This window comes from Uranotaenia lowii, chromosome 2 (genome assembly GCF_029784155.1).
Source record: "Uranotaenia lowii strain MFRU-FL chromosome 2, ASM2978415v1, whole genome shotgun sequence".
Classification (NCBI taxonomy): domain Eukaryota; kingdom Metazoa; phylum Arthropoda; class Insecta; order Diptera; family Culicidae; genus Uranotaenia; species Uranotaenia lowii.
In genome coordinates this window covers 41,720,876-41,745,952 of record NC_073692.1, presented here as the reverse complement: position 1 = coordinate 41,745,952, position 25,077 = coordinate 41,720,876, and the positions used below count along the sequence as shown (strand labels likewise).

Here is a 25,077-nt window from a genome sequence, read left to right as displayed (position 1 = left end):
TACCGTTGGACGTGGACATTATCACATGGTGGAAGCAAAACTATAAGCTTGATGTGGAATTAAATAATTTGGCAATGACAGCCCTGAAGCTGCCGTGTACGCAGGTGACTGTGGAGAGGGCTTTCAATAGCTTGGGCCAAATATTGACCAAATTCCGTGTCAACTTGTCTCCGGAAATATTAGAAAAAAATCTATAATTAAAAAATAACTATGACATCATCGAAGATCCGACATTTGACCCGGAATTCTAAATAAACGAAAAAGCTTACACATATGTAGAACTGATAAAAATCTGTTTTCATTGAAAATTTGTTGACACTAACATGTAAACTTAGTTGAGTGATGTGTGCATGCATTCTGTGACCATAATTGTATGTGCATTCTAGTTGCTAGAATATTTCGACATTCATTTGAACAATCTTTAGAACCTTTGATTTAGCGTTTTTCGCGAAAAATAATTATAATATGGTAAATTTTTCATTGTTACTAGTGCTGGTAACTTTAACTAGTTGCAAGGGTATTCCAACATTCATTTTTACATTTTACGCGTAAACCTCTTTGATTTGGCGTTTTTCGCGAAATTTTACTAATTCATGGTAAATTTTTCATAGTTACTAGTGCTGGTAACTATTACTAAAGGCTAGAATATTTTTAACATTCGTTTTACCGATCCTTGCGTAAAGCTTTTTCATCTGGCATTTTTCGCGAATTTTTACTAGTTCATGGTAAATTTTTCATAGTTACTAGTGCTGGTAACTATTACAAGTGGCTAAAACATTTTTAACATTCATTTTAACAATCCTTGTGTAAAACTCTTTCATTTGGCGTTTTTCGCGAAATTTTACTATTTCATGGTAAATTTTTCATAGTTACTAGTGCTGGTAACTATTACTAGTGGCTAAAACATTTTGAACATTCATTTTAACAATCCTTGTGAAAAGCTCTTTCATTTGGCGTTTTTCGCGAAATTTACTATTTCATGGTAAATTTTCATAGTTACTAGTGCTGGTAACTATTACTAGAGGCTAGAACATTTTTAACATTCATTTTAACAATCCTTGTGTAAAGCTCTTTCATTTGGCGTTTTTCGCGAAATTTTACTATTTCATGGTAATTTTTTCATAGTTACTAGTGCTGGTAACTATTACTAGTGGCTAGAATATTTTTAACATTCATTTTAACAATCCTTGTGTAAAGCTCTTTGATTTGGCGTTTTTCGCGAAATTTTACTATTTCATGGTAAATTTTTCATAGTTACTAGTGCTGGTAACTATTACTAGTGGCTAAAACATTTTAACATTCATTTTTACAATCCCTGTGTAAAGCTCTTTCATTTGGCGTTTTTCGCGAAATTTTACTATTTCATGGTAAATTTTTCATAGTTACTAGTGCTGGTAACTATTACTAGAGGCTAAAACATTTTTAACATTCATTTTAACAATCCTTGTGTAAGGCTCTTTCATTTGGCGTTTTTCGCGAGATTTTACTGTTTCATGGTAAATTTTTCATAGTTACTAGTGCTGGTAACTATTACTAGTGGCTAAAACATTTTAACATTCATTTTAACAATCCTTGTGTAAAGCTCTTTCATTTGGCGTTTTTCGCGAAATTTTACTATTTCATGGTAAATTTTTCATAGTTACTAGTGCTGGTAACTATTACTAGAGGCTAGAACATTTTTAACATTCATTTTAACAATCCTTGTGTAAGGCTCTTTCATTTGGCGTTTTTCGCGAGATTTTACTGTTTCATGGTAAATTTTCATAGTTACTAGTGCTGGTAACTATTACTAGTGGCTAAAACATTTTGAACATTCATTTTAACAATCCTTGTGTAAAGCTCTTTCATTTGGCGTTTTTCGCGAAATTTTACTATTTCATGGTAAATTTTTCATAGTTACTAGTGCTGGTAACTATTACTAGTGGCTAGAATATTTTTAACATTCATTTTAACAATCCTTGTGTAAAGCTCTTTCATTTGGCGTTTTTCGCGAAATTTTACTATTTCATGATAAATTTTTCATAGTTACTAGTGCTGGTAACTATTACTAGTGGCTAGAATATTTTTGACATTCATTTTAACATTCCTTGTGTAAAGCTCTTTGATTTGGCATTTTTCGCGAAATTTTACTATTGCATGGTAAAATTTTCATAGTTACCAGTGCTGGTAACTGTTAATAATGGGTAACGTTAACCTCTTACATTAATTCTTATAACCCTCCGCCAAATCCCATTGCGCGCTTACATATGTGTCAACTATCCTGTTGATAAAATCATACACACAGATTTCTCAATCGGCACTGCAAACAGAAACACGATCGAAACAAAAGGCCCTCACTCGAGCCCGTGCGCGCCGCCCGGTGACAAAAAGAGGGCCGCCTCGGACCAATCGGAGAGCCGCCGCGCGCTGCATTGTGAGCCGCTGCGTCCTGTTCTTTGAGCCAAAAGAGAGGCCTCACCCGCCGCTCGATTAGGACGCGCGAGAGCTAGCCGTGCCTGTTTGACTTGGCCGCTCGCGCAGATTTCGGATAGTGCATCTCGTCGACGAGAACGAGGGGAAAAGATTGAGCGAGCGTGTTTTTGTTTCGAGCGAGAGCGCGTCAACGGACAGAACGCAAACGAAGAAGTGTTTCGCTCGAGAGGAATGGTTTGCGTGTGCCGCGCGCGTCTAAAAGAGTGCGTTTTGTTGAACCCTGGTGTTGATAAAGGTGGAATTTCATTAATTGATGCTGAAAGTAAACTTAAATCTTTGTTCATTAGAAACATCCTTTTTGGAAATCACAACGATTCCGGAGATAGCTTTATGTTACTCCAACAGCATAATACTTCTCTATCTCGTAACACGCGAGATTAGATCAAGTATAGCTCGGAAATTGCCAGTCATTCCAACTTAATTAACAGCAAAATGATTTATAATTTTTTGATGAGTGAAAAAAATATAGTTCCTAAACTACAAAATGAATATCCTAATTTACCGTGGAACTGTTATTGGCAAAATATAAACAGAAATTTTTTAACCAGCGATCAAAAGCAAACACTCTTCATGGTTTTTAATGACATGATTCCAACGAAAAGTAAATTATTTAAACATAAGTAAGAGGCTGTAGAAATAATAGATGCGAAGAATGTAATAATTTGGATTCCTTAAAACATCGAATTAAAGAATGTGGATCGAACAAAGATATTTGGAAATGGATTAGCAATACAATTATATCAAGGTTAAAAATAAGCTTAAGTGACCCAGAAGAAATACTAGGAAGAGATATTCAAAATAATCAACTACAAAGTAAAGTTACGTTATGGTTAGTAATCGAAGGTATAAAATATAATTTAAAAAATGTAGGTAGAGGATCGGTAGAACATTTTAGGGATGAAATTCGAGAAAACAGATGGAACAATCAGATAAGATTTAGAAATAACTTTGGAACTTGGATAAATGTAATCTAATATGTAAATGTGTATGTATCTGTTTTGGTGAAAAAAAAAACTCTATGCGCATTTTGTGCGCATTGACGTAATGATTGTAACGAAGATAAAATCCACAGGTATGAAATATACATTTAAAACGCGAGAAAAACACACCGAATTGTGCGCTGGAATTCACCAGATGTGCAGCAAAATTCATCAGATGTGCGGCAAAATTCATCAATTCACCAAGTGTGCGGCAGAAAATTCACCAGATGTGCGATTCCAACTTTTTGATTTCCATTTACATGGGATTCGATGAATACTTCATAGGTCTGATAAAATCAATCTGCACCAGCCTTGCCAGATCTACAGATTTCTATGTAGTTCTACGATTTTTAAGCATGTCTACGGAGCTACGGATCGATGCTCGAAATCTACGGGTTTTCAGCATTTCCTACGGCTTTTCGTCAAATCTACGGACTTGAGCGGTTTTCAATCTGGCAACGCTGATCTGCACATAACGAATTAAACTCGGTAGAAATCAGCAGAACGAGTTTTTCCGAAGCATGTTTACGCACGTCTGTTCGAGTATAATTTCTAGTGGAATGTAAAAAAATCGCATTATTCGATGAAAGTACGCTCCATTTTTAGTTTCCTAAGTAGAGATTCAACTTCGTGAATCTGTTGGGCGAAACTCATTGAAGTGCGGTTTGGATTGTTGACTTCGACGTCCGTATTTCATAATAAAATAAATGCATATGAAAATAAGATATATCATAATGTTTAAAGAAAATTAAAAAAAAAGCACTTGGTGCACAACCGGTGGACCACCAGGATGAAAACGAATATGGCATAAATTATAACTGTATCAGATATAAATATCTCGTTGAGATATGTTTGAAATATTATTATGATAGGCTCTCCTGATCAGGATATTCCAATCCAACACCTTTTAGTTCGAAATTCATGAAAAGTTTCTCCCTATTAAATACAGAAACTCCTTCGCAAGGAATGGTTCAATCAGGAAATCATGCTTTCATTGACACATTGCGTACCAAACGCGAGATATGAGGATTTTTTTTTATTATCTGACAATTTGCGTCGGGAGACTTCAGATCTTCCCCAAAATTGACAGTTTATTAGATTTGGTTAGATTCGGTTGGATTTTGTTGTAAACATATTAAAACCATACTTCAAAGCAACATAAGCACAACAAATTTTATGAGGTCTTCAAATAAATATATTTAAAAAAATTTAAGTAATGACCTCTATTATGAAAAATTGAAAATAAGCTTTAATTGGGTCTAAAAGTACCGTCTGCATCACCGAATATTCTAGAAAAAAAAATCCATTGTATAGCTCAATTTATGATGCAACTTTCATCTGAAGACACCGAAGTGTGCCAACAACTCCTTTAAGAGTTATGAAAGAAAAAATGACAATAAATCACTTTTTTGCATTGAAAACAAACAATGGTCGAACAATTGCACTCACATACACTACCCAGTCAGGAAAAATCGCCCGAAATCGGCCCGATTTTTGTCCATACATCTGCTCGATCGGTCCGAAATCGTATAAGAAATCGGGCCGACTTTAGTAGAAAATCGCGCGAAAATGAAACACTTTTTCGGACGACGATAAGTTTTCTCAACCAGTTCGAGCAGATCAAATGTCAAAACAAGCGAACCGTTTTCCAACCGAATCTGAACGGTTTCCGAACCGTTTCTGGGCCGATTACCATTGTCCCTCCGAAATAAATGACTGAGTTCGGACCGAAACCAACTGGTTTTCTAACCGTTTCTGGGCCGATTGCCATAGCGTCCATCCGATAAAAAGGACCGATTTCGGACCGAAACCGAACGATTTTTCGAACCGATTTTGGGTCGATTGCCATAGCATCCATCCGAAAAAAGGACCGATTTCGGACCGAATCCGAACGATTTTTGGAACTGTTTCTGGGCCGATTGCAATAGCGTCCATTCGAAAAAGGACCGATTTCAGACCGAAACCGAACGATTTTTCAAACCGTTTCTAGACCGATTACCATGGTTGTCATTCATTCAGGTTTTTCGGTTTTCAACAAAAAACTACAAATTATTTTTTCATTTGTTTTTCGTTAATTTTTCAGGTTTTTTCTTCTATTTTAGGCTTCGAATAATAGAAAACTGATTAAAAGTAATCCAAATGAAGCCACCACCCCTGAGCGTGTCCGGGATCCGGATACGATGTCCGGGATGACATTCCACCAGAGCCCGTACCGTGTGGACATTTCCTTGGAAGCTTTGTTTGCATGAGTCGATGTTTTCTGTGGGGACAAAAATGGGCTAGAAAATGATGTAAATAAAACTTGATTATTTAGGATTCAATCAAACAAAAATACCTTGCTTTCAATATTATATGGCTTCTTCTTTTTATACCGCTCAAAGCATTTCTGAGCAGGAACAGCGGAAATGTCAGAAAAAGAACTGGGACAAACACACAATTCACACTGATCACGCACCAAAAGCAAAACAAGCACCCGGGTTGCTGCGATTGAAAACTGCTCGTGTTTCGTTTTGTTCATCGCAGCACTGCGAAAAATATCGTCTGTTTTCGAGCAATCGAGCAGACGGATGGAAATCGAGCCGAAAACCGATCGAATTCTAGCCGCTAGAATTCGAGTGCCGCCATGTCTGTTTTGCAATCGGCCCGATTGAGCGAACGTTCCTGACAGGGTAACGACGAAAGTACTCATCAAAGCATGTAAAAAGCACTATTTTTTCGTGCATTGTAGAGTGTTTGCAGCAGAACTGATTTCAAATTTTAACCAATAGTAGCGTATTCGTTAATGCCCAGTTTTGCACCAGGTCACTACCATTTTTGTACATTTTGCTGTCATTTTTTTTCATTTATGTGCTCAGTTTATGATAAAATATTAAACACTTGTAACTCGTAACAGCTCTGGATCGACCGATTACCTAATAAGAATTCTTACAGAAAGGTGTCTGAATTAAATATAAATACAAACTATACCACATTGAATGGACCTTACTACTTACATTTAATTCAATCAGAACGTAATATACCACTATGAATGGCGACCTGCCATTTAGCTTTTTATCCAAAAGATTAGCACGTGTCAAATGCTCGTTTTCAAGATTTGAAATTTGATTTGGAGCAAATATTCGTCTTTACCAAACAATACTTTGAGTCGGATTGATGTTAAATAGGAAAACCACCTGTAGTTTTTGCGCTTATCTTTCCAACGACGTGCCCTTCTATCGTCTACATACGATTCTACCACGCTCTCATAGACCAAGACGCCATTCACCCAAGAAGCTGGTTACCATACTGGCTTGAAGTAGAGCTCTGTGTTGATCTTTCCGCGATCCAGCCAGCAGCACTCACACTTAAGTGCTCTAAAATATGACCATTTGAAATTTATGATCCATTTGGTGCAAATTTATGCCACCGACGATGTCCTTCCGCAAAAAATATCGTTGCACGTACAAGAAGCATGCTATTTGGAATTGTCGCAAATCGTCATAAGCAATCACTTTAAGCTGCTTCGAGATATGATCAGTGGGGATTTTTTGAGAAAATTCATACCTGCTTCAAAAATGTTGTACGAGGAAAAAACCACAATAACCAAAAATGGTCACTGAGCCGTGAAGAGAAAATGTGATCAGCGGATTTTAGTTTGCAAAAAAAAAGGCAAATTAAAAAGAAATAAAGTTGGGCGCCAGCAATCACAACTGGCGATATTTAATTACAGCTCAAAAAACCGGTTCGCACTTTTAAAACCACCTTACTTAACGTGTTGATTAACTCTCTTTCAGTCAAAACTAATTAAACAATAATAACCCATGTGGCTTTTCTCTACTTTTTTTTCTACTTTCAGAGTGATTCAGTTAGTTACTTCTTAGACGATTTAGACCGGATATCAAGGTTCGACTACGTTCCCACACATCGTGATATATTGCACTGTCGCAAAGCAACTAAGGGCGTATTTGAATTTACAATTAGAATACAGGTAAGTGCTCGGGTGTTTGGTGAATTAATAAAGTGAATGGTTAACTCATTTTTTTTTCTCTCGTGCCAGAACATTCCATTCGTATTTGTTGATGTCGGTGGGCAGCGAACGCAGCGGCAAAAGTGGACCAAATGTTTCGACTGCTCGGTCACGTCGATACTGTTTCTGGTGTCCACCTGCGAGTTCGATCAGGTGCTGGCCGAGGACAGGTAAGATTATTTTTAAATTAAATCTAGATGCCAAATTAAGATTTTTATAGAACATTCAGCTGCAGAATTCTGTTTTTATACTCACATTCAGAATTCAAACTTAAGTTTTTTATTCAATATTAAAATTCAGATACTGAATTCAAATTTAGATTTCGATTCCGAAATCAGAATGTAGATTCAGCATTCAATTTTGAATTCAGTATTCAGATTGAGGTGCAAAACAAGAGTCCTGAATCGGAATTGAGATCTGGGTAGTTTAGAAATTCTTAATCCGAATTCAAAATTGAATAGAGGTTTAAATTTAAAATTCAGATTCAAACATAGATTCAAATTCATATCTCAGATTCATATTCTGAATAAGAATTAAAAAAAAAAGTTTCAGATTCAGAATTAAGAATTAGTTTTAGAATGGAGATTGGAAATTCATATTTAGATTTTGAATCTGATTTGAAAATGAGATTCAAAACGAAGATTCAGATTTGTAATAAAAGTTCAGACTTTAGAACTTAAAATAGGATTTATTGGGTAAATTTTCATTTACAATTTTAGATTTTCCGCCTTTTTCCCGCATGGTCTTACGAAATACTCGAGTCTCTTAATCCGAAAATTTAACAAAATTTTGAAACGTTTTATTTTTTAACCATTAAAGATCTATTGATAGATGTTATACCTTTAATTAAAGATTTTTTTTATACATTTTTTACCCAACCCAATAATTCATCCATCATCCATTTCACTTTTTATCCCGTTAACTTCTGTTGATTTGACACTGACTACAACTTGACTAAAACGACTACTTAAACCGCTGTGTGTGTCTGGTTTTTAAACCAATTTTTATAAGATTTATAGTTTTGGAAACCTTATAACGTAACGATACCAAAATTTGTTAATTAACGTCAACTTTCCTATCTACTTTCAAAATTTTGCTACTGCTTTTTGAATTATTTCAAAAGAAACTTCAAAAAAAATTTCCATTCGTGCAACATCTAGTTTTGAACTTCAGATTCAGGGTGGCTAGCGAACCGGGAAAACCGGGAATTGAAAATGTAGGTAGATATTTTCAACCTATTGAAGTTCATTCATTTCATCATGACAAAACTTTATCTCCACAATCGTTTATTCAAAAATGTTAAAAACTTCGGGAAAAGCGGGAAGAGGTCGAGATTTGAATCCTATGAGTAAATTGCAGGAAAAAGTCAGAAATTGCATATAAATTCAAGATTTTTAGGCTCAGCGTATACATTTCAGTGATCTGAAGTGTTCCAGTTATTTTGTATTTGTGTGCAATAACATAACAAAACGTCGTAGAAAAATTTTTTGAGCATAAACTTTTTTTTAGCTCACGGATATTGTGCATTGATGCAGTGAATAGTAAAAAATGTTTTTAAAATGAATAAACTATAATAACTGTGCTGTACAGTGTGCAGCTTGAATACTTAGGTTTAGTTCTGGTAATTAACCTTTATAGCGTTAATTGATGGAAGCATGAAAAAAACCCTCAAATCTGAATGAAGGATTTTTTTTACAATTTTTGTTTCTTTTTGCGATATAAATTTAAACGTTGAATTAAGTCAGTTTTTAGCTATCTTAAATATGACTTGAATTATTGTTTTCTGTTCAGGAATTATTGATGCTAAAAACTTTATCAGGAGTTAACTTTTCCAGAGTAACACGTTATGCTAAATCGGAATTTGAAAAATACATAATTAGAAATGTAAAGATCATATTCTGAGGGAACAATTCTGAAATGTTGAACCAGAATATCGAGTGAATTTTGTGAACAAATTAAATTAATGTTATCCTAACTAATCTTTAAGTCCCCTAATTGTCATAAAAAGCCAAGTTTTACATAGTTTTTATGATCAAAGTTGTTTTTAAATAAATTACTCATTTTTGACTGTTTTTAGTTTAGTTTATGGTAAATCCCATAAATTCTATAAAAAAACCTTTTTTTCTGTTCAATCATTATATGTATCTACAGACCCCGTTCGATTTTGGCAACACGCCCGTAAATTTGATGTTGCCAAAATCGAACGTTTTTTTTTTGTCACTTTTTTATTTTTATTTTCATTTCAAATTAGTCAAAATTGATGTAAAACCATATATTAGCATAAATTTTTTTAATTTGGCTCAATTATATTAATTTTATGCAATAAAACATGGAAAAAATCATGTTTTAACTGTTTAAAACTATTATCAGCGTTGCTAGCGATTTTTCGTTATGAACTCCCAAAGTTTTTCCCGGTTTTTTCCAGGTTTTCTCCCGGTTATAAATGCTCAATTTCCCGATATAAATTATAGTCGTTTTTAAAATAAAATCAAGGTAAATAAAAAAATCAATATAGAGGGCTTCAAATTCCTAATAATTGTATCCCAAAACTTGTTAAACGGTTAGAAATCATGACAAATACTTCGGCGTCTTCTAACACGTAGTCTTTTCGTATCAAATTGACAGGTTTTCATGATTTTTTTAACAAATCTAACGAACTCCACAATTTGAACAATTTTGAAAAAATAAGGCTGGTTAAATTGATCTTGAAACTATAAGTACTACATTATAGTTTTTAAGGGGGGGGGGGGGGGGGGTGTAGGGTTTACCACTTTCAAAAATCGATTTTTCTATTTTCTTTTTGTAAAACATTTCAAGAATGTTGTATCAAATTTTCAAGTCAATCTCCTCCTCCTATCTAATACTGCAAGAAAGCAAGAGCAGAAACTTCAAACGCGTTTTTATCGAAAGCACATTTTTAAAGTCCGTGGACATCGTCATTTGAAAACTACTTATCCGATTCTTTTCAAATTTGGAACATATTTTCTACATATAAAATACCAGACCCCAACGTTTTTCTTTTCCCCCCCCCCCTCTGGGGAAAAAGTTCGAATGATGTGGGGTAAACGTACGATGACACACATTTCTGCATGAAGTCAAGAGGAAAACTATTTTATATCAATTTTTGCCAACAGCAGCAGCTTCTGTGATCGCTTCTGATACAAATCTTTTACGTAGGCAAACAACCTGAGAGAATTCGGAGTTCTCCACTTATTGTTTATATTCGTCTGGTTTACGAAGTCCAGTTCTCATCGTATTTGAGCAATTTTTCGCGCGAGCTGGTTTTTGTAGATTAAAAAATAAGCGCTGATGTTTCCATTGCATTTAAAAAAAAAGTTAAAACTTTGGATTCTGAATATCATTTGTACTTTTGCCCCTTTAAGGTTTTTTGTGAATCATAAAATGCAACTTTCCCTCATTTTTGGGAGTATTTTCAACTTCTTCGAAAAAAGTTATGTCTGGATGTAGGCAGTTCGAATCATTATCAATCCACGCTAGAGTTTGAATTTTTGTTGTTCTACTTTTACCCGACTCGTACTTTTATCCCACCCACCTAACTTTAAATTTGTATAGAAATATGTTAACAATACATCGAAACATATTATAAAATAAACTATAATAGAGATTTGTCGTGCAAAACATGAAATTATCAGATTGCAGAAAAATATTTAGTTATTTTCTAAATGCAGTTAATTTTTTTTGCACAAATTCAAAGACATGTTTTTGAAATAAATGTTTTTTTAAATACAAAACAATGAAAAATTTTAGTAATAGTAATTTGAAATAAAGATTCGTGAAAATATAGAAATCGTGTATAAGACGAGCTGAGCTTTAATTGTTTGAGTGTAAGATAGTATTTTTTATCAAGGTTAAGACCTTAGATTTCGAAAACTTCAAGCAACAGTATCTTATTCTAGTGAAAAAGAGGTGTAACTCTGCTTGAAAACATCTCACGCTGCCAAATGATTTGCTTGCAAATGATTTCTCCGCAATTAGTTAAAAAAGCAATTCAAACTTCGTTTGTTTACTAATGAACGAAAATAAGCGTTTATGAGAAAATATCAAACATGTCAATTTTCCCGGTGAGGTGCTGAAATTCCCGGTATTTTCCCGGTTTTCCCGGTTCGCTAGCAACCCTGTATTATAATTAAGCCGAATTGAAAAATTTCGTGCTGATATTACGTTTTACATGAATTTTGATTAATTTGAAATAAAAAAGTGACAAAAAAACGTCTTTTTTGGATGTTGCCAAAATCGAATGTTGCCAAAATCGAACGGGGTCTGTACTATACATACTGAAAATTGTCAAGAACTATCAAAACATAAAATGAAAAATTAAATTGCTGACAATCGAAAAAAAAACTCGATGAATTTATCTTTTTTAACGGAAATGTTTTTTTTTTTTAATTAAACTCAATTTTAAAACTTTGAAAATTGTGAATTCTGAAGACCATGCGGGGAAAAATGCGGAAAACAAAAATTGAAATTGAGTGATTTAATTTGGAATTGAAACATGCAAAAAAAGGCTAGGTGTGATTCTGGTACAAATTCTGCGCTTTTAACAAGCGATCGCATTCTTTTATTAGATAAAAATTATAAAAAATTACAGTGATAATAAGTGATCAGCTTTGAAATTTCGGAATTATATACATTTAGGATTGTACAAAAATTATAATTTAAAAGGAAAATTTCAACTTAGAATAATTTTCCAAAAAAAATTCTAATTGAGAGTTCCAAAAAATATATACCTAAATGTTTGAGGTCGGAATAAGATTCAGCGGAATCTGTTCTCAAAATTGCAACAAAAAAAATCAAATTCAAATATCAATCAAAAGTAATGACCATCAAACTTGATTCCCTATTCCGGAGCTAAGGATCAGAAATTTAAACAAAAAATTCAAACTTGAAATTAAATTTAGATATATGGATCAGTAATTCAATCTGAAATTCATCGTTTGAAGAATGAAGTTGAAGTTAGAATAACTAGAATAATTTTCTTATTTTTTTGCACTCCCACCTGCAAATACTTTATTTTCAAAAGAAATCCCAATAAACATCATCGCAATCTGAATAACCTTTGAGTTTCAGGATTTTATTTTAAGTACTTTTCCATTTTTTCGTTCAAAAAAAACCTGATAAATATATGCATTTGTGTATTTTAAAACCTGGAAAATTATAAATCTCAAACGAGAAAACCGGGAATTTGAAAATTGAAACTCGCTAGTCACCCTGAATTATGCACATAGTACATTTTTTTAGGCATTTGATAACTGTTCTACAGTTTTTTCCGATGCATGTTTTATTATTATTTTTTTTTCTTCGACCTTCAATAACGAAAAACTAAATGTAGCTGTATATTGGCGGATAAGCATTTTTGAATACTTTACAAGTTTTTTTTCTAAAAAATTTGTAAACTTTGGTAGAGAAACATATATCGATTTTAAGAAAGATTTGGTTTTATGAGAAAAAAAAACGATTGCAACAGCCGCATAAAAGTAAACTCAAGTCACTAAACAAGTTATTTAAAAATATTTTGTGTGATCAGGTATTTGGTTCTCTCAAAAACTGCGTTTGAATGTTCAATTATCCTAGACATTGACTGCCGTTCCAAGCTAAATTGTCCCATGTGAAAAAACGTGCAAACGAGAAAAATGCGATTGAAATTTCAGCTTTATTTTCAATATTTCTTTCAAACTAAGAACTCATCGATAGTTTTTTCATAGTAAACAGTTCAAGTTTATCATTTTACAATACCAAAAATACTTGCGTAGAATCAAAACGCATACCGATGCTAATTCTACGAAAAACTGTCACACGACTACACTTTTTCTATAATTCTAAAAGCTCGCATAATTTCTGTTTTCTCAAACAATCAAGTGGAACCGCAATTTAAGAAATATGTTTCTCTTTGTATATAAAAAATAAAAATATAGTTGAGTATCGATCTTGTAAGTAGTGCCTACCGAAAAGTGTTGGTTACATTTTTTTCTATGTAAATCACTAAAGGCTCCTCGCTCCTCCGCCCACTATTTTAGTATTTTAGTTTAGTAACATTGTATTCAACAGTTAAAATTTATTTCAAGGGGATTTTTTGATAAAATTTGCATTTTTTCATAGATTTTTCCCTAGTGTGACATTCTTGCGTAGAAACATCAACATAGAGAAAATCTGATAAAAATTTCGTATAAGTTCAGAACAAAGTATACTTGTTTTTGCGTTTTTATTCAAAAGTTAACACTTAAAGAGACCGTTTCCAGCCATAAAAGTGAAAATTACCCAAAAGTTACATGGGACACTTTTGCTGGGAATGGCAGTAGAACTTCCACAAATTTCAAGAAATGTTTTTTTTAAGTTAAATAAGTCAGTCAACGAATTCATAGGTCACGCAAAGCAGTTTTTCACGATTTTTTTTATTTTCATCCTACGGTTAAACAGCTTTTAAATGAGCAATCGAAAACGCTAAATTAAAGAAAAAAATTTTTGAAAAAAATATCTTCGAATATTTGTTGTTTGGAGTAAAAGTAAGGTTTAAGATTGGTTCACATGAATTGTACTACAAGAATCAAGAAATATTTAAAATCCAAAGATATATTTTTTAGAACTTTCAGTACATCTCTGGCGATTTTTGAATGAAAAATTTTGTTATTTTATTCAAAACTCGTTGTGCTGATTCAGGACTGAATGATTCGCTTCCAAAATTTTTATTGATTTTTATGGTAGTTAAAACAACCGAAAAAGGTTAAGCGAGGTGTAAAAATGTACATAAAAATTTATAATTTACACACAAAGCTTGCAGTGGTCTATTTATTCCGCCGGGGTTTAAATGACCCCTAACGCCTTTTCCGCTAAAACCCACTTGATTCTCAACCGATTATTACAAAATTTATAGTTTAAACATTCCTCGGAAAAAGGCTGTAAGTCAGTTAATCAGTGCTCGAAAAAAAAAATCACTTAGTACCTGAAAAAGCTGAAGAAGCTACATGTTGCACATATGGAAATATTTTTTCAATAATTTCTTAAGCTCATGGCCACAAAAAAATGTAAAAAAATGGTGTGAAAACCGAACTTTGTAATGAATCAACCACCAAAGCTGTTCCAGTCACAGTAGATAATTTTTTAAAAGTCAACTAGAAACTTGACATTATTTGTGATATTTCGCATCTTTAGATTTATAAAACACGAAACGCAGAATTGTTGACGGGTATTCAAAGGTAGCTGTTTATAGAATTTTTTTTCAATCTGCATTTTTTGAGACTATTCTAACACCCAAATTTGGCTTTGCATTGAATTTTGAGTACTTTTTTCGAAATCTACAAAGTTAAAAAAATACCATAAGTAATGAAAAAATACGTGCATTTTGAAAATAAAAATCATTGAATAACTATTTTTCACGCAATATCTCGCTAGGCACTCAGCAATGATGTCAATTAAATTTATTGTTTTTCAATGCCAAAGGATATACCCCTGTTAAACAGCAAATAAATGTTTTGCCTAAGAGCAAGTTCACTGGTGTTGGGAAAAAGTGGTAGAAATTTCGACATTTTGAAAATTTTTCCATGCAAAAATATTTTCAAGATCTTGGGGAGTTGTATTTTTTTACAACACTGTTTCTATTTCAGCCGTATGTGATAGAAAAATGGCTATTTTTGCATCACAGCATGCGAAAATACAACAAAAAACTAGAAGTCCACAGATCTTGAAAATGTTTTTGCATGGGAAAATTTTCAAAATGTGCCGTAAGTGTCAAAATTTCTATAACTTTTTCCCAACACCAGTGAACTTGCTCTAATTACTAATTAGATACAAAGTTACGGTCTTCAACAAAGTTGTTCAGAGAAAAATTTCCTTTAGAGAATTCATAAATTGGCACAAAAACAATTAGTAGGCTCGGTTCCACAGAAGAAACAAAAATGATGTTGGTTTTTCAGTTCAAAATATTCGATTTTCCGATACAAACATAAAAGTCCAAATTTACTCATGTAAACGTTACTTAAAAATTATGAAAAATGGATGAGTTTTGAACCAAAACAAAGCTTTTAAGACCCCAGAGTTTGAGAAATTCAAAAATGCCCCCAAATCGACTCAGTCTACTGTTCTAGTAGATCTACCTTTGACAGAAAATTTTAACAAAAAATATCAGAGTAAAAACTATTGCAGTTCAAACTTCAAAGTATCGTACAGCAAATTATAGTAAATCTATTTTCTGAACCTATGGTTGAATAAGAGGACTGAATCGGATAACTTTTCTTATTCACAGGAAAACCAATCGGCTGGAGGAGTCCCGCAACATCTTCGACACGATCGTGAACAACACCACCTTCGCGGGCATCTCGATCATTCTGTTTCTGAACAAAACCGACCTGCTGGTGATGAAGGTGAAGAATCCGGACACGGACATCCGCTGGTACTATCCGCAGTTCACCGGTAATCCGCACTCGATTCTCGATGTGCAGAACTTCATCCTGCAGATGTTCATGAACGTGCGGAAGAACACGAAAACCCCGATCTACCATCACTTTACGAATGCCGTCGATACCCAGAACATCCAGGTGGTCTTCAGCTCGGTCAAGGATACGATCCTGCACCGGAACCTGTCGGCGTTGATGCTTCAGTGAGCAGACAGGGGGAGGTTGTTCTCTCTAATATTCTCTGTAATCTTCTTTATAAGTACATATATTTTTCGCTTTTGGTTAACTATTATTTAGAAGTTGTTTGGAGACGTGTCCCTTGTTTAAGACAGGTCGTTGAATTTTTGTTGATTTTCCAATAATAATAGCTCTGGAGGAAGCACAGAGAAAACGTCGCGGCGGTAGAGAGTGAGCAAATAGTATGTTTAAACAAAAGAAAAATAGGAATATCATAATTTATTATTCCCTTCTGGAATCGTTTCTCTTACGTTGTTTTTTTTTTTGTAAAATTTTAAGCTGGTAAAGATTTCAACAAAAAGGTCTCCTCAACCGATCGCAGTATATCATGATGATGCCGATAAGCCACGGGTAATGAAACGATCCATGTTTTTAGAGTACAGAGTGGAAATTGTGAATTTTCACTGAGGCACTATGGATAGCGAAAAGTATTCGATTAAAGTTATACAAGTTAGAGCGCATACCCACAAAGAAGAAGAAGGAAATAACGCTTATCAAGAAAAGTCGTTTTGAAAAAACTCCACAACAGTGTATTCGTGTAAAAAGTGACAAACTAGAATTATTCTCAACACACTTTTGAAAAGTAGAACAATACACAAAATCATATGTATGAACGTAATAATACATAATGGAAGTTTATATTTTGAAAGAATCGAATCTTTTGATTGTGCGATAACTGTAGTAGGAAAATTCAAACTGCCATATATTTCAAATATATTTTCGCGCTAGGAGTTTGTTAATACAATTTTCAAACACCTTTTTGAATATTTTTTTTCTTAAGTTTTGTTCATGGTATCAATCGAAACAACAGTATCTCATTGTTCATCATCGGAGCCCTAGCTTATTGCAGCTTAACTATCAATACTATCTCTCTTGAATGTTTCTCGAAAAATATAACCGATGAATATCAGTTTTACTGTTTAGGCAAATTCACCTGTAGCTAAATAAATCCTCTTCACAAACTCGCCAACCCAATTGAATGCCACTTAACAGTTAAAACCTAGCTTGTATCTATACATTGACAAGAATCGAATATCCCTTAACAAGAACTGCTCATCAATGTGACAAACGAATTAGAACAATAGAAACCAAGACAGCAGAGTCTAAACTGACAAAGTAAAGCAACAATCATACCGAAACAACAACAAACACAATCTAATGAAACCAAAAATAATTTTAAAATAAACTAAAGAGCTGCTTACTTCTGCTATGTTGTATGGGAAAGGTCTAACTAGATCATCGTTTTGTAAACCTTCATCTATTCGAATTATAAACCAAAATTTCAAATGAAAAACATGAGTTTGAGGAGTAAAATGAATAACAATGACAAAACATTGTATCATGATTTAACAAAATTGCTTAATTCTAAACAAATTGTAAAGTTTGCATTTTTTCAATAATTTACTATTCCCATATTGAAAGAAAACAGAATACCACGCACAAAAATTTTGGTGTCAATCTACGTAGGAAAAAAAGAAGTAACGTAAACATACTTTAGGGTGCCTTCAGCAACCGCAATCGATTTTCATTCGGTTCCATTTAGAGCAACACATTTGACGATAACCAGATAGACACTAGATTCGAAATTGCAAACGAACCTAAGTAAGACTTATTTTACTGAAGTTGCTTGAGCTAGCTGTTTTTAAACAGCCAGTATCACTTTTGGAAGCATTTTGTATGGGTAGGTCGGCAATTTTACACGTGCCACCAGCCAAGTTTACAATAATTATTGATAGGAGCGAAATCCGGTTTTTACAAGAACATTTTTAGACGTTAAATGTATTGATGTTGTGCAACATAGATTAATAACCTCCTCCCTACTCCTTACGCTAAGGTAAAAGGTTTAGAAAACGCAAAATTCGTTCCATCTCTAAGGCCTCCGTTTCCACTCAATAAAGGATCGTTTTAAGGCGAATCAAAAATCCCCAATCCAAACAACATTGCGCGAACCCATACTCAACGCCATGTGCCATGTCTGTGGGGCAGAAAAGTAACCCTGAAACTCCTCTATCAGACTAATGCGAAGAATTATCGTAAAACATTCTCAATCCGGAAATCGATTTTTCGAAGCAGCACATCAGATTTCAAGGTTTTTTTTTTGTAATCTTCCAACTACCAAACAACATAATTCTCTAATACCTCTTCTGATGGTAAATTTGTAGCGTGAAGCAAGCTCTTTATTTGTATATTTGTGAGAGAAAAATGAATTATCCACAGCAAACAAATTAAGTGTAAAAAATAAACAAAAACAAACGAATCGCTAGATTCTAGCAAACGAGAACAAATGGTAATGTAAAAACTAAAGTTAATAAAGCAAATAAATATGCAAATAAGTACGACATAACAAACTCTTTTCGAACAAAGCGAAGTAAATTAACAATGATGATGAGAAAAGAAGGAAGAGAAAGCAAACAGAAAATCAATCACTAAGGAGAAGACAAGAAAATGTAATATAATAAGCCCCCCCATGAAGGAAGGAATATTTGCTGTCAACATGTAAAAGTTATTCTTTAAGTTGTTTCTATATGTTACTACACGTGTATATACAATGCGCAGCGGCAAACTTTTTAGAAATTTACAAACTCTATACATATATTACACCACAACCTGATGATGAGTAAATGAATAAAACCAATAAAACATACAACAAGTCAACAGAATCGGTCGTTATGTTCTTTTTATAGTGGAGAAAATGTCCTTTCACACTTGCTAAATCTCCAGATTTTTTCTGTTTCCAATGCAGAGACTGCGTCCAGTCCAGTCAAGTGCTGTTCTGCAGGTCTCATTTATGTTTCTTGCTCGATTTATCTTTACTTACGTTCTCTAATCTGGATTTAAACGGATTTGAAATTTATGGTAGAGACTCATAATTGATACATCAGGCGAAATTGCCCTTTCTGATCCGAGTTTGGTGGTCTTTCCGTTACCAAGACATCTTGTAACTGTGAAATTGAAAGGGTTTTCTGTGATAACTTCCACTTACTTGGTCTTTCTGACGTTGATTTTTTCTGCCGCTTTGTAATTTTCGATGAGGTCGTCAAGTTTGATCTACATATCCTGTGACGTTAAGAGGGAGCAATACGATGTCTTCGAATAGGGTTCGCCATAGAGTCGCGCGAGCTTGTGGTTCATCTTTCGCCTCCACACTCCGTTCTCCTGCACGCCAAAGATGGTTCTTAATATTCGTCGCTCGAATAATCCGAAAGTACGCAGGTCCTCCTCGAGCAAAATCGATGTCTTTGAACAGGTTAAAATCTTTTCACTGCTCTGTTGTCGAAGGATACCAAGGAAATACACAAGTCGGTCTACAGTCGACCAATTCTATCAATATCTCATCCGTTTCTCACTATAATTAGGTAGTTGCCGAAATTGAATCAGACATCATCGTGTAAAACCTTACTCGAAAATGCCTTATGCTGTGCTTCGATTAAATGGACTAGTTTTTCTGGGACTTCTTTTCGTCTCAATATTGCCTGGATGTTTTCATTGTTCAATTTTGCGAATGCTTTTTCGAAATCAACGAACACTAGCAGAAGAGAGTCCTGGAATTCGTTGAACTGTTCCAGTATTATTCGTAGCGTTGTTATGCGGTCCACACATGATCGTCCGGATCGGAATCCAGCTTGTTGCCGTCAGAGGGTAACGTCAATCTTCTCGTGAATCTTGTACAGAATAACTTTGCAGGTACCTCGAGGGTTGCAGATAAACGTTATGCCATGCCAGTTATCACACTCTGTTAGTTCTTCTTTTTGATACATTTACGAGGATACCCTGGATCTAGTCGACCGGAAATTTTGCAGTATCCCAGATGTCAGCAAAAAGACGGTGTGCAGTAGCTTACTTATGACGCTTCTAGCTACGGGTTTTGTTGGCTATCGCTTTGCGTGCTTCGGAAAAGTTGTTCGAAATGCAAAGTCCAACGTTTGAGCTGATCTGCTCGATCTGTAAACAGCTGACCTGCTCGGTCTTTCAGAGGCATTCTAGCATTAGTCCTTGCACCACTTAGACAGCGCGAAATGTCATATAGGTAGTTATCGGACATCTTCAATGGCAGCGGCTATTTCTCCCTCTTCGGCTAGGGAGCTCGTTCAGGCTCTCTTGTCTCGTCTAGAAGCTCGTTTCACTGCCGTTTCCAGCTCCGTTTTAGTTATAACGACCGACTTTCGCCTATCTCCGATCATCGAACATCCTCCAGGTTTCATCCGACATCCATTCAATTTTCCTTCCACACACTTTATCTAGAGTTCCATGGCTTCTCGTCATAAAGGCATTCTCAATTCCACCAAGATTTTTTTTCCTGGATTTTCTTCAGGATGATTCATTCCTTCAGATTCCACCACGAACGAGGTGATGGTCGAATGCAATAAAGGGGATTCGTTGCTGGAACACCAAGGAGGCTCCTTCTCCATTTTCGGCTGATGCAGATGTGGTCAATTTGATTTTCTGTTCGGCCATCTCAGGATACCCAAGTGACTTTATGTCGATGTGAAAAGATCGATCCACCGATCAACAAGTTATTGTTTCCACAAAACTCCACAGATAACTTCTCGTTCTCGCTCATCTGTCCTAGACTATCGGAGCCAATTCTTGTTTTGAAACTGACGACGATCGTTCATTAGTTCGGTTTCCATCTTAAAGAGTGAACACGAAATTATTACGACACCGAAAATGTCATGCCAATTTTTTGATAATGATTAGAATCAATCCAAAATTTTATGGTACCCAATGATAAAAAAAAGTGATGCCCTGTTGATTGTGTCGCAATAATTTCGTGTTCGCCCTTTATCATGATCATCTTACTTCGCTCTGTTTCAAAATCTCTAGCAAGTTAAGCTAAGTTAAGACAAAACGTTTAAATTCAAAGACGTGTTTTCCTGCTAAGGGTCGTTGCCAAAATTTCATGTCCATTTCAGTAAAAACATCCATTAGTAAACAGAAGATTGTCAGCCTTAGGCTATCCCGAGATACGGCTACCATCTTCCTCACTTCGAGACAGACACTGTTTGAGCCACACCTGACCTGGGAAACAGACACTCGGGAAGTCAGTTCATTTAGCGTTATCCAAGTTTCTCCGCCAGGAAGTGAACAATCTTTCAGGACTAGTACAATGATGATAAATATAAGCGAAGACGTTAACACATCTGAGAAAAGTTGATAAGTCCTGACACTTACAGTTGCGTTCAAAAAAGAATGAAATCGCGTGAAGCTGCGCACCTACTTCCAACTTTGACAAGCTGCCATTTCTCTCTCGGTTGATATTTTTTCATGAAAATTTCACACAATCTAGTTCTATTCAAATAACACTCTACGAAATTTGAAGTCTTTTCAATAACGGGAAACAAAGATAGAGCTATTTCCGTAAAAAAGGAAATTTGGAGTTGCTTCACTGAACTTGTTGTATCTTCGGCAATTTTCGTTGAAAAATTTTGAAATTTGGTCCCAAGATGTAAAAATGTTTGATCTAATACCAGGCCATGTTTCGTCAAAATCGATGAACGTGATCAAAAATGGTGCCGGGTAGAAAATCAGGTTCATTATCGCCCAGCAGACGATTTCATTCTTTTTTGGACGGATGTTTGCATGGAAATCATCGTAATCCATGTATTCTTGGTTTTTTCTTTAACAAAATCAAAATTTATCACAAAGAATGTTGTAAATTGATAAAAACTTCATTCGTGCTTTGTTTCGAAAGAGAAAATGTTTCAACAGAGTTTGAAATAAGAAGAACAGAGATTCGGAAGGTGCGCAGCTTCACGCGATTTCATTCTTTTTTGAACGCAACTGTAGGTTTATCAGAGTGATATTTTATTTTTATGTAAGGTACCTACACCGGGGTAAGTGGGGACGGTGGCTATTAAAGCAATACTGTCCACTATTTTTTCAAACTTTTAATGCAGAATGTTAAATTTACTTGTAATCTATCCAATAACTTTAAAAGAGATACGGTTCCGACGATTGCGGATGTTTACGGTGACTTTTTGTAAATTTACTATTTTTAACTACGATGTGGAGTTGATGTGCATCTTTTTCAATCGCAAATTTCTCGTAAACTAGCTGGTTCTTGACGAAAAACTCTACATTGAAACAATCCTTACATTCGAAACAACCAATTAGGAAAAGAAACGACGGTTAAAAATATAGAAAAAAGGGTTTATTTGCAAAAATCTAAAATTTTGTTTCCAAACCCTACCTGGGGTAAGTGGGGACGGCTTTATAAATACTTGATGTTTACACATTTTTTTCAATTTTCTCTCCTTCATTCAATACAATTTAGCTTTATTTAGCATTCAGATCATGAAAAGTTGGGAAAATAACTTGTTTTTTCTAAAATAAGTATATATTCTCGATAATATCGGATTACACACAAATATTATTGTAAGATGCCTTATTAATAGTACCATGAACTTTTTTCAAAATTTCGGACGGTTCGAGCAATAAAGTAACGTATTCAACCAAAAAAACACAAATTTGTTGAAAATTTCCTGAGAAATCAAAGGGAAAATCTACCGTCCCCACTTACCCCATAAAGCGGGGTAAGTGAAGACACCAGCAGTCCAAAACAATTTACGTGATAACTTTTTTCGCTTTGCGTCTATCAAGCTCATCTCTTCAGCATTTGTGAACAACATGTTCTGCATCACATTGAACGTGATTGACCCAAAATTGACCCACTGCCGATTTTTTAATGATTATTTAAAGTTGAACTATACGAAAAACCGTCCCCACTTACCCCGGTGTACCTTATGTGAAGGTGTAAAAATATTCATAAAAATAGGCTATTTCGGACTAGTTAAAATAAGAACAACTGAACTATTAATTCTAAACTTGAGTTTATTTTTTGGAGAGCGGATTATATAAGACACCAACGCGACTTCATTGAAAACCCTAAACTTAGATCACTCCGTTCCAACTTCATACCGAATAGAAAAGAAAGGGGCTACCAACAAGCTCAGACTTGTAGAATCAATTCTTTGGGTGGGAAAACGTTTCCTATCCGACTTCGTTATTTACAAACTTCACACGGAGAAGAGAAAATAAATACCCTAGTTGATTCGGTTTCAATTTTCTGCCAGATTGGGACATTCGCGACAAGTGGAAGGGGTAAAGTGAAAAATTGAAAAAATACCATGTCATGGAACGAACATTTACAGCTACATCGTGTTGAAAATAAGTTACATTGGAATTGATTGAATCTGTCTCGTTCAATCGGTCGGAACACCCCGCCGATCAAACCCGTCGAAGTATTTATGTTCGAGAACTTTCTTAGCCGAAATCCGATGAACTGGATCGTAAGTTAGACATTTCTGAAGCAAATCTAAGCCAGCGGAGTTCAGATTCTTAACTTGCGAGTTCAGATTATTTTGGGTCCAACAGGGGAACGTGGGCTTGTAATCCGGAAGCGAAGTGACTCCAGGCCATATTTCTTCGGTTGGAGTTTTCAGAATACGGAACATTCTAAACAATTGATCGATTTCCGAATCGCCTTGGAAAAGCGGCTTTCTCGTAGCCATTTCCGCAAATATACATCCTATCGACCAGATATCTACAGGGCAGGAGTATCGTGGCGAGCCCAGAAGAACTTCAGGCGCCCGATACCACAGTGTGACGATTTCGTGAGTATAATTTCTTACCGGAATGTTGAAGGAGCGACCCAGACCAAAATCGGCTACCTTGATGAGACCTTCCTTGTTGATCAGAAGATTCTGCGGTTTCAAATCTCGATGCAGCACCCTCCTCTTGTGACAAAACAACATAGCAGCCGTTATCTGGTACATGTAACTTTTGACCAAATCCGAATCCATCATCTTCTCCGGCGGAAGAGTATCCATGTACTTTTTCAGATCCATTGACAAAAACTCGAAAATCAGGTACAACCGGTTTTCTTCCATCAGAACATCTTCAAGGCAAACGATGTTGGGATGCTTTAGTTCTTTCAGTAAAGATATTTCTCTGAAAAAAAAATAAATTTTAGTACCCATAAAATTGAAAAACAAACCGAAATAACCTGATAGCTGTCGACGGAATTCCCTCGTCCTCCGATTCCAGTCGAATTTTTTTCATGGCCACAATTTGACCGGTAACCTTGTTCCTTCCCTTGTACACCACTCCGTACGTGCCTTCACCTATCTTTTCTATTTTCTGGAAGTCTTCCATTGTTGATTTCGCCCGTCCTTAACAATCCGAAGCAACGAAACGAGGTTAAGTTTTCGGTTAATAACCGTTTCCCTTCCCGAGGATAAACTTTCCCTATTTAACACAACATTCAAATCTTACCGGTAGTTTAAGTTGAACGATACTCGATAAACACCACAGCAGACACCTTAAAACACCGGGAACTGGAACCGAAGTTTCCGGGACACTTCTTTTGTAAACAAAATTCGAGCGGGGCTTTTTGTCGGTTATGCTCCTGGAAATTTGAAAAGTTATGCTGCGCCGACCACTGAGATCCCGAAAAGCGAGTTTTATGCGTTTGCCAGGGTCGAACTGAAGGTTGTGCGATGTTTTGTGCGCGCTTCTGGGAGTACCCGGTGCTGAAAATAAACTATGCTCAATATACACGGAAAAGATTTCTTACAAACTTCATTTAATGGCAGATTAACTTGTTTTAGTTTTTTGGGAAAAAATGAATTCGAAAGTTAAGCTTGAAATAATATTAAATAAAAATCAATCAAGCCAATAAAAAAAATCGGAAAACAGTTGAGTTACGATATGTATGTTACAGTTCACCAAATTATATATAATATAAATAAGTCGAAATTGAAAGAAAAATGTTTAAAAAACTACACGCAGAAAAAAGAAGGGGAGTCGATTCAACAAAACGTTTTGTCAATTTATTTAGTTTTTCCGATGCATATTTTTTAATTCTGTTCATGAAAAAATCGAATGAAAATAATTACAAAATTTTATTATTTGTACACACTCATTTTTTATCAGTGGAAATCAAAATTTGGTTCGTTTTTAAACGAAAAACGAG

General features: G+C 34.9%; 2 protein-coding genes across 2 annotated transcripts in view; one reads left to right on the top strand and one right to left on the bottom strand.

The window, feature by feature from the left end:
* LOC129746892 (guanine nucleotide-binding protein subunit alpha homolog) overlaps window positions 1–18,763 on the top strand; it is a 101,973-nt gene extending 83,210 nt beyond the window's left edge. The window contains exons 4-6 of the mRNA XM_055740820.1: window positions 7,288–7,419; window positions 7,489–7,628; window positions 15,716–18,763. Coding sequence (XP_055596795.1) covers window positions 7,288–7,419; window positions 7,489–7,628; window positions 15,716–16,073 — 630 coding nt within the window. The 3' untranslated portion in view covers window positions 16,074–18,763. The remainder of the gene's footprint in view (window positions 1–7,287; window positions 7,420–7,488; window positions 7,629–15,715) is intronic.
* A 4,151-nt stretch (window positions 18,764–22,914) lies between these two features.
* LOC129746375 (cyclin-dependent kinase 1) lies at window positions 22,915–24,576 on the bottom strand. Its single transcript, XM_055740009.1, has 3 exons — window positions 24,378–24,576; window positions 24,109–24,274; window positions 22,915–24,053 (listed from the first exon to the last, which is right to left on the bottom strand). The coding sequence occupies exons 2-3, from the start codon at window positions 24,255–24,257 to the stop codon at window positions 23,306–23,308; spliced, it is 897 nt and encodes a 298-aa protein (XP_055595984.1). The 5' UTR covers window positions 24,258–24,274; window positions 24,378–24,576; the 3' UTR covers window positions 22,915–23,305.
* Between the last annotated feature and the right edge of the window lie 501 nt (window positions 24,577–25,077).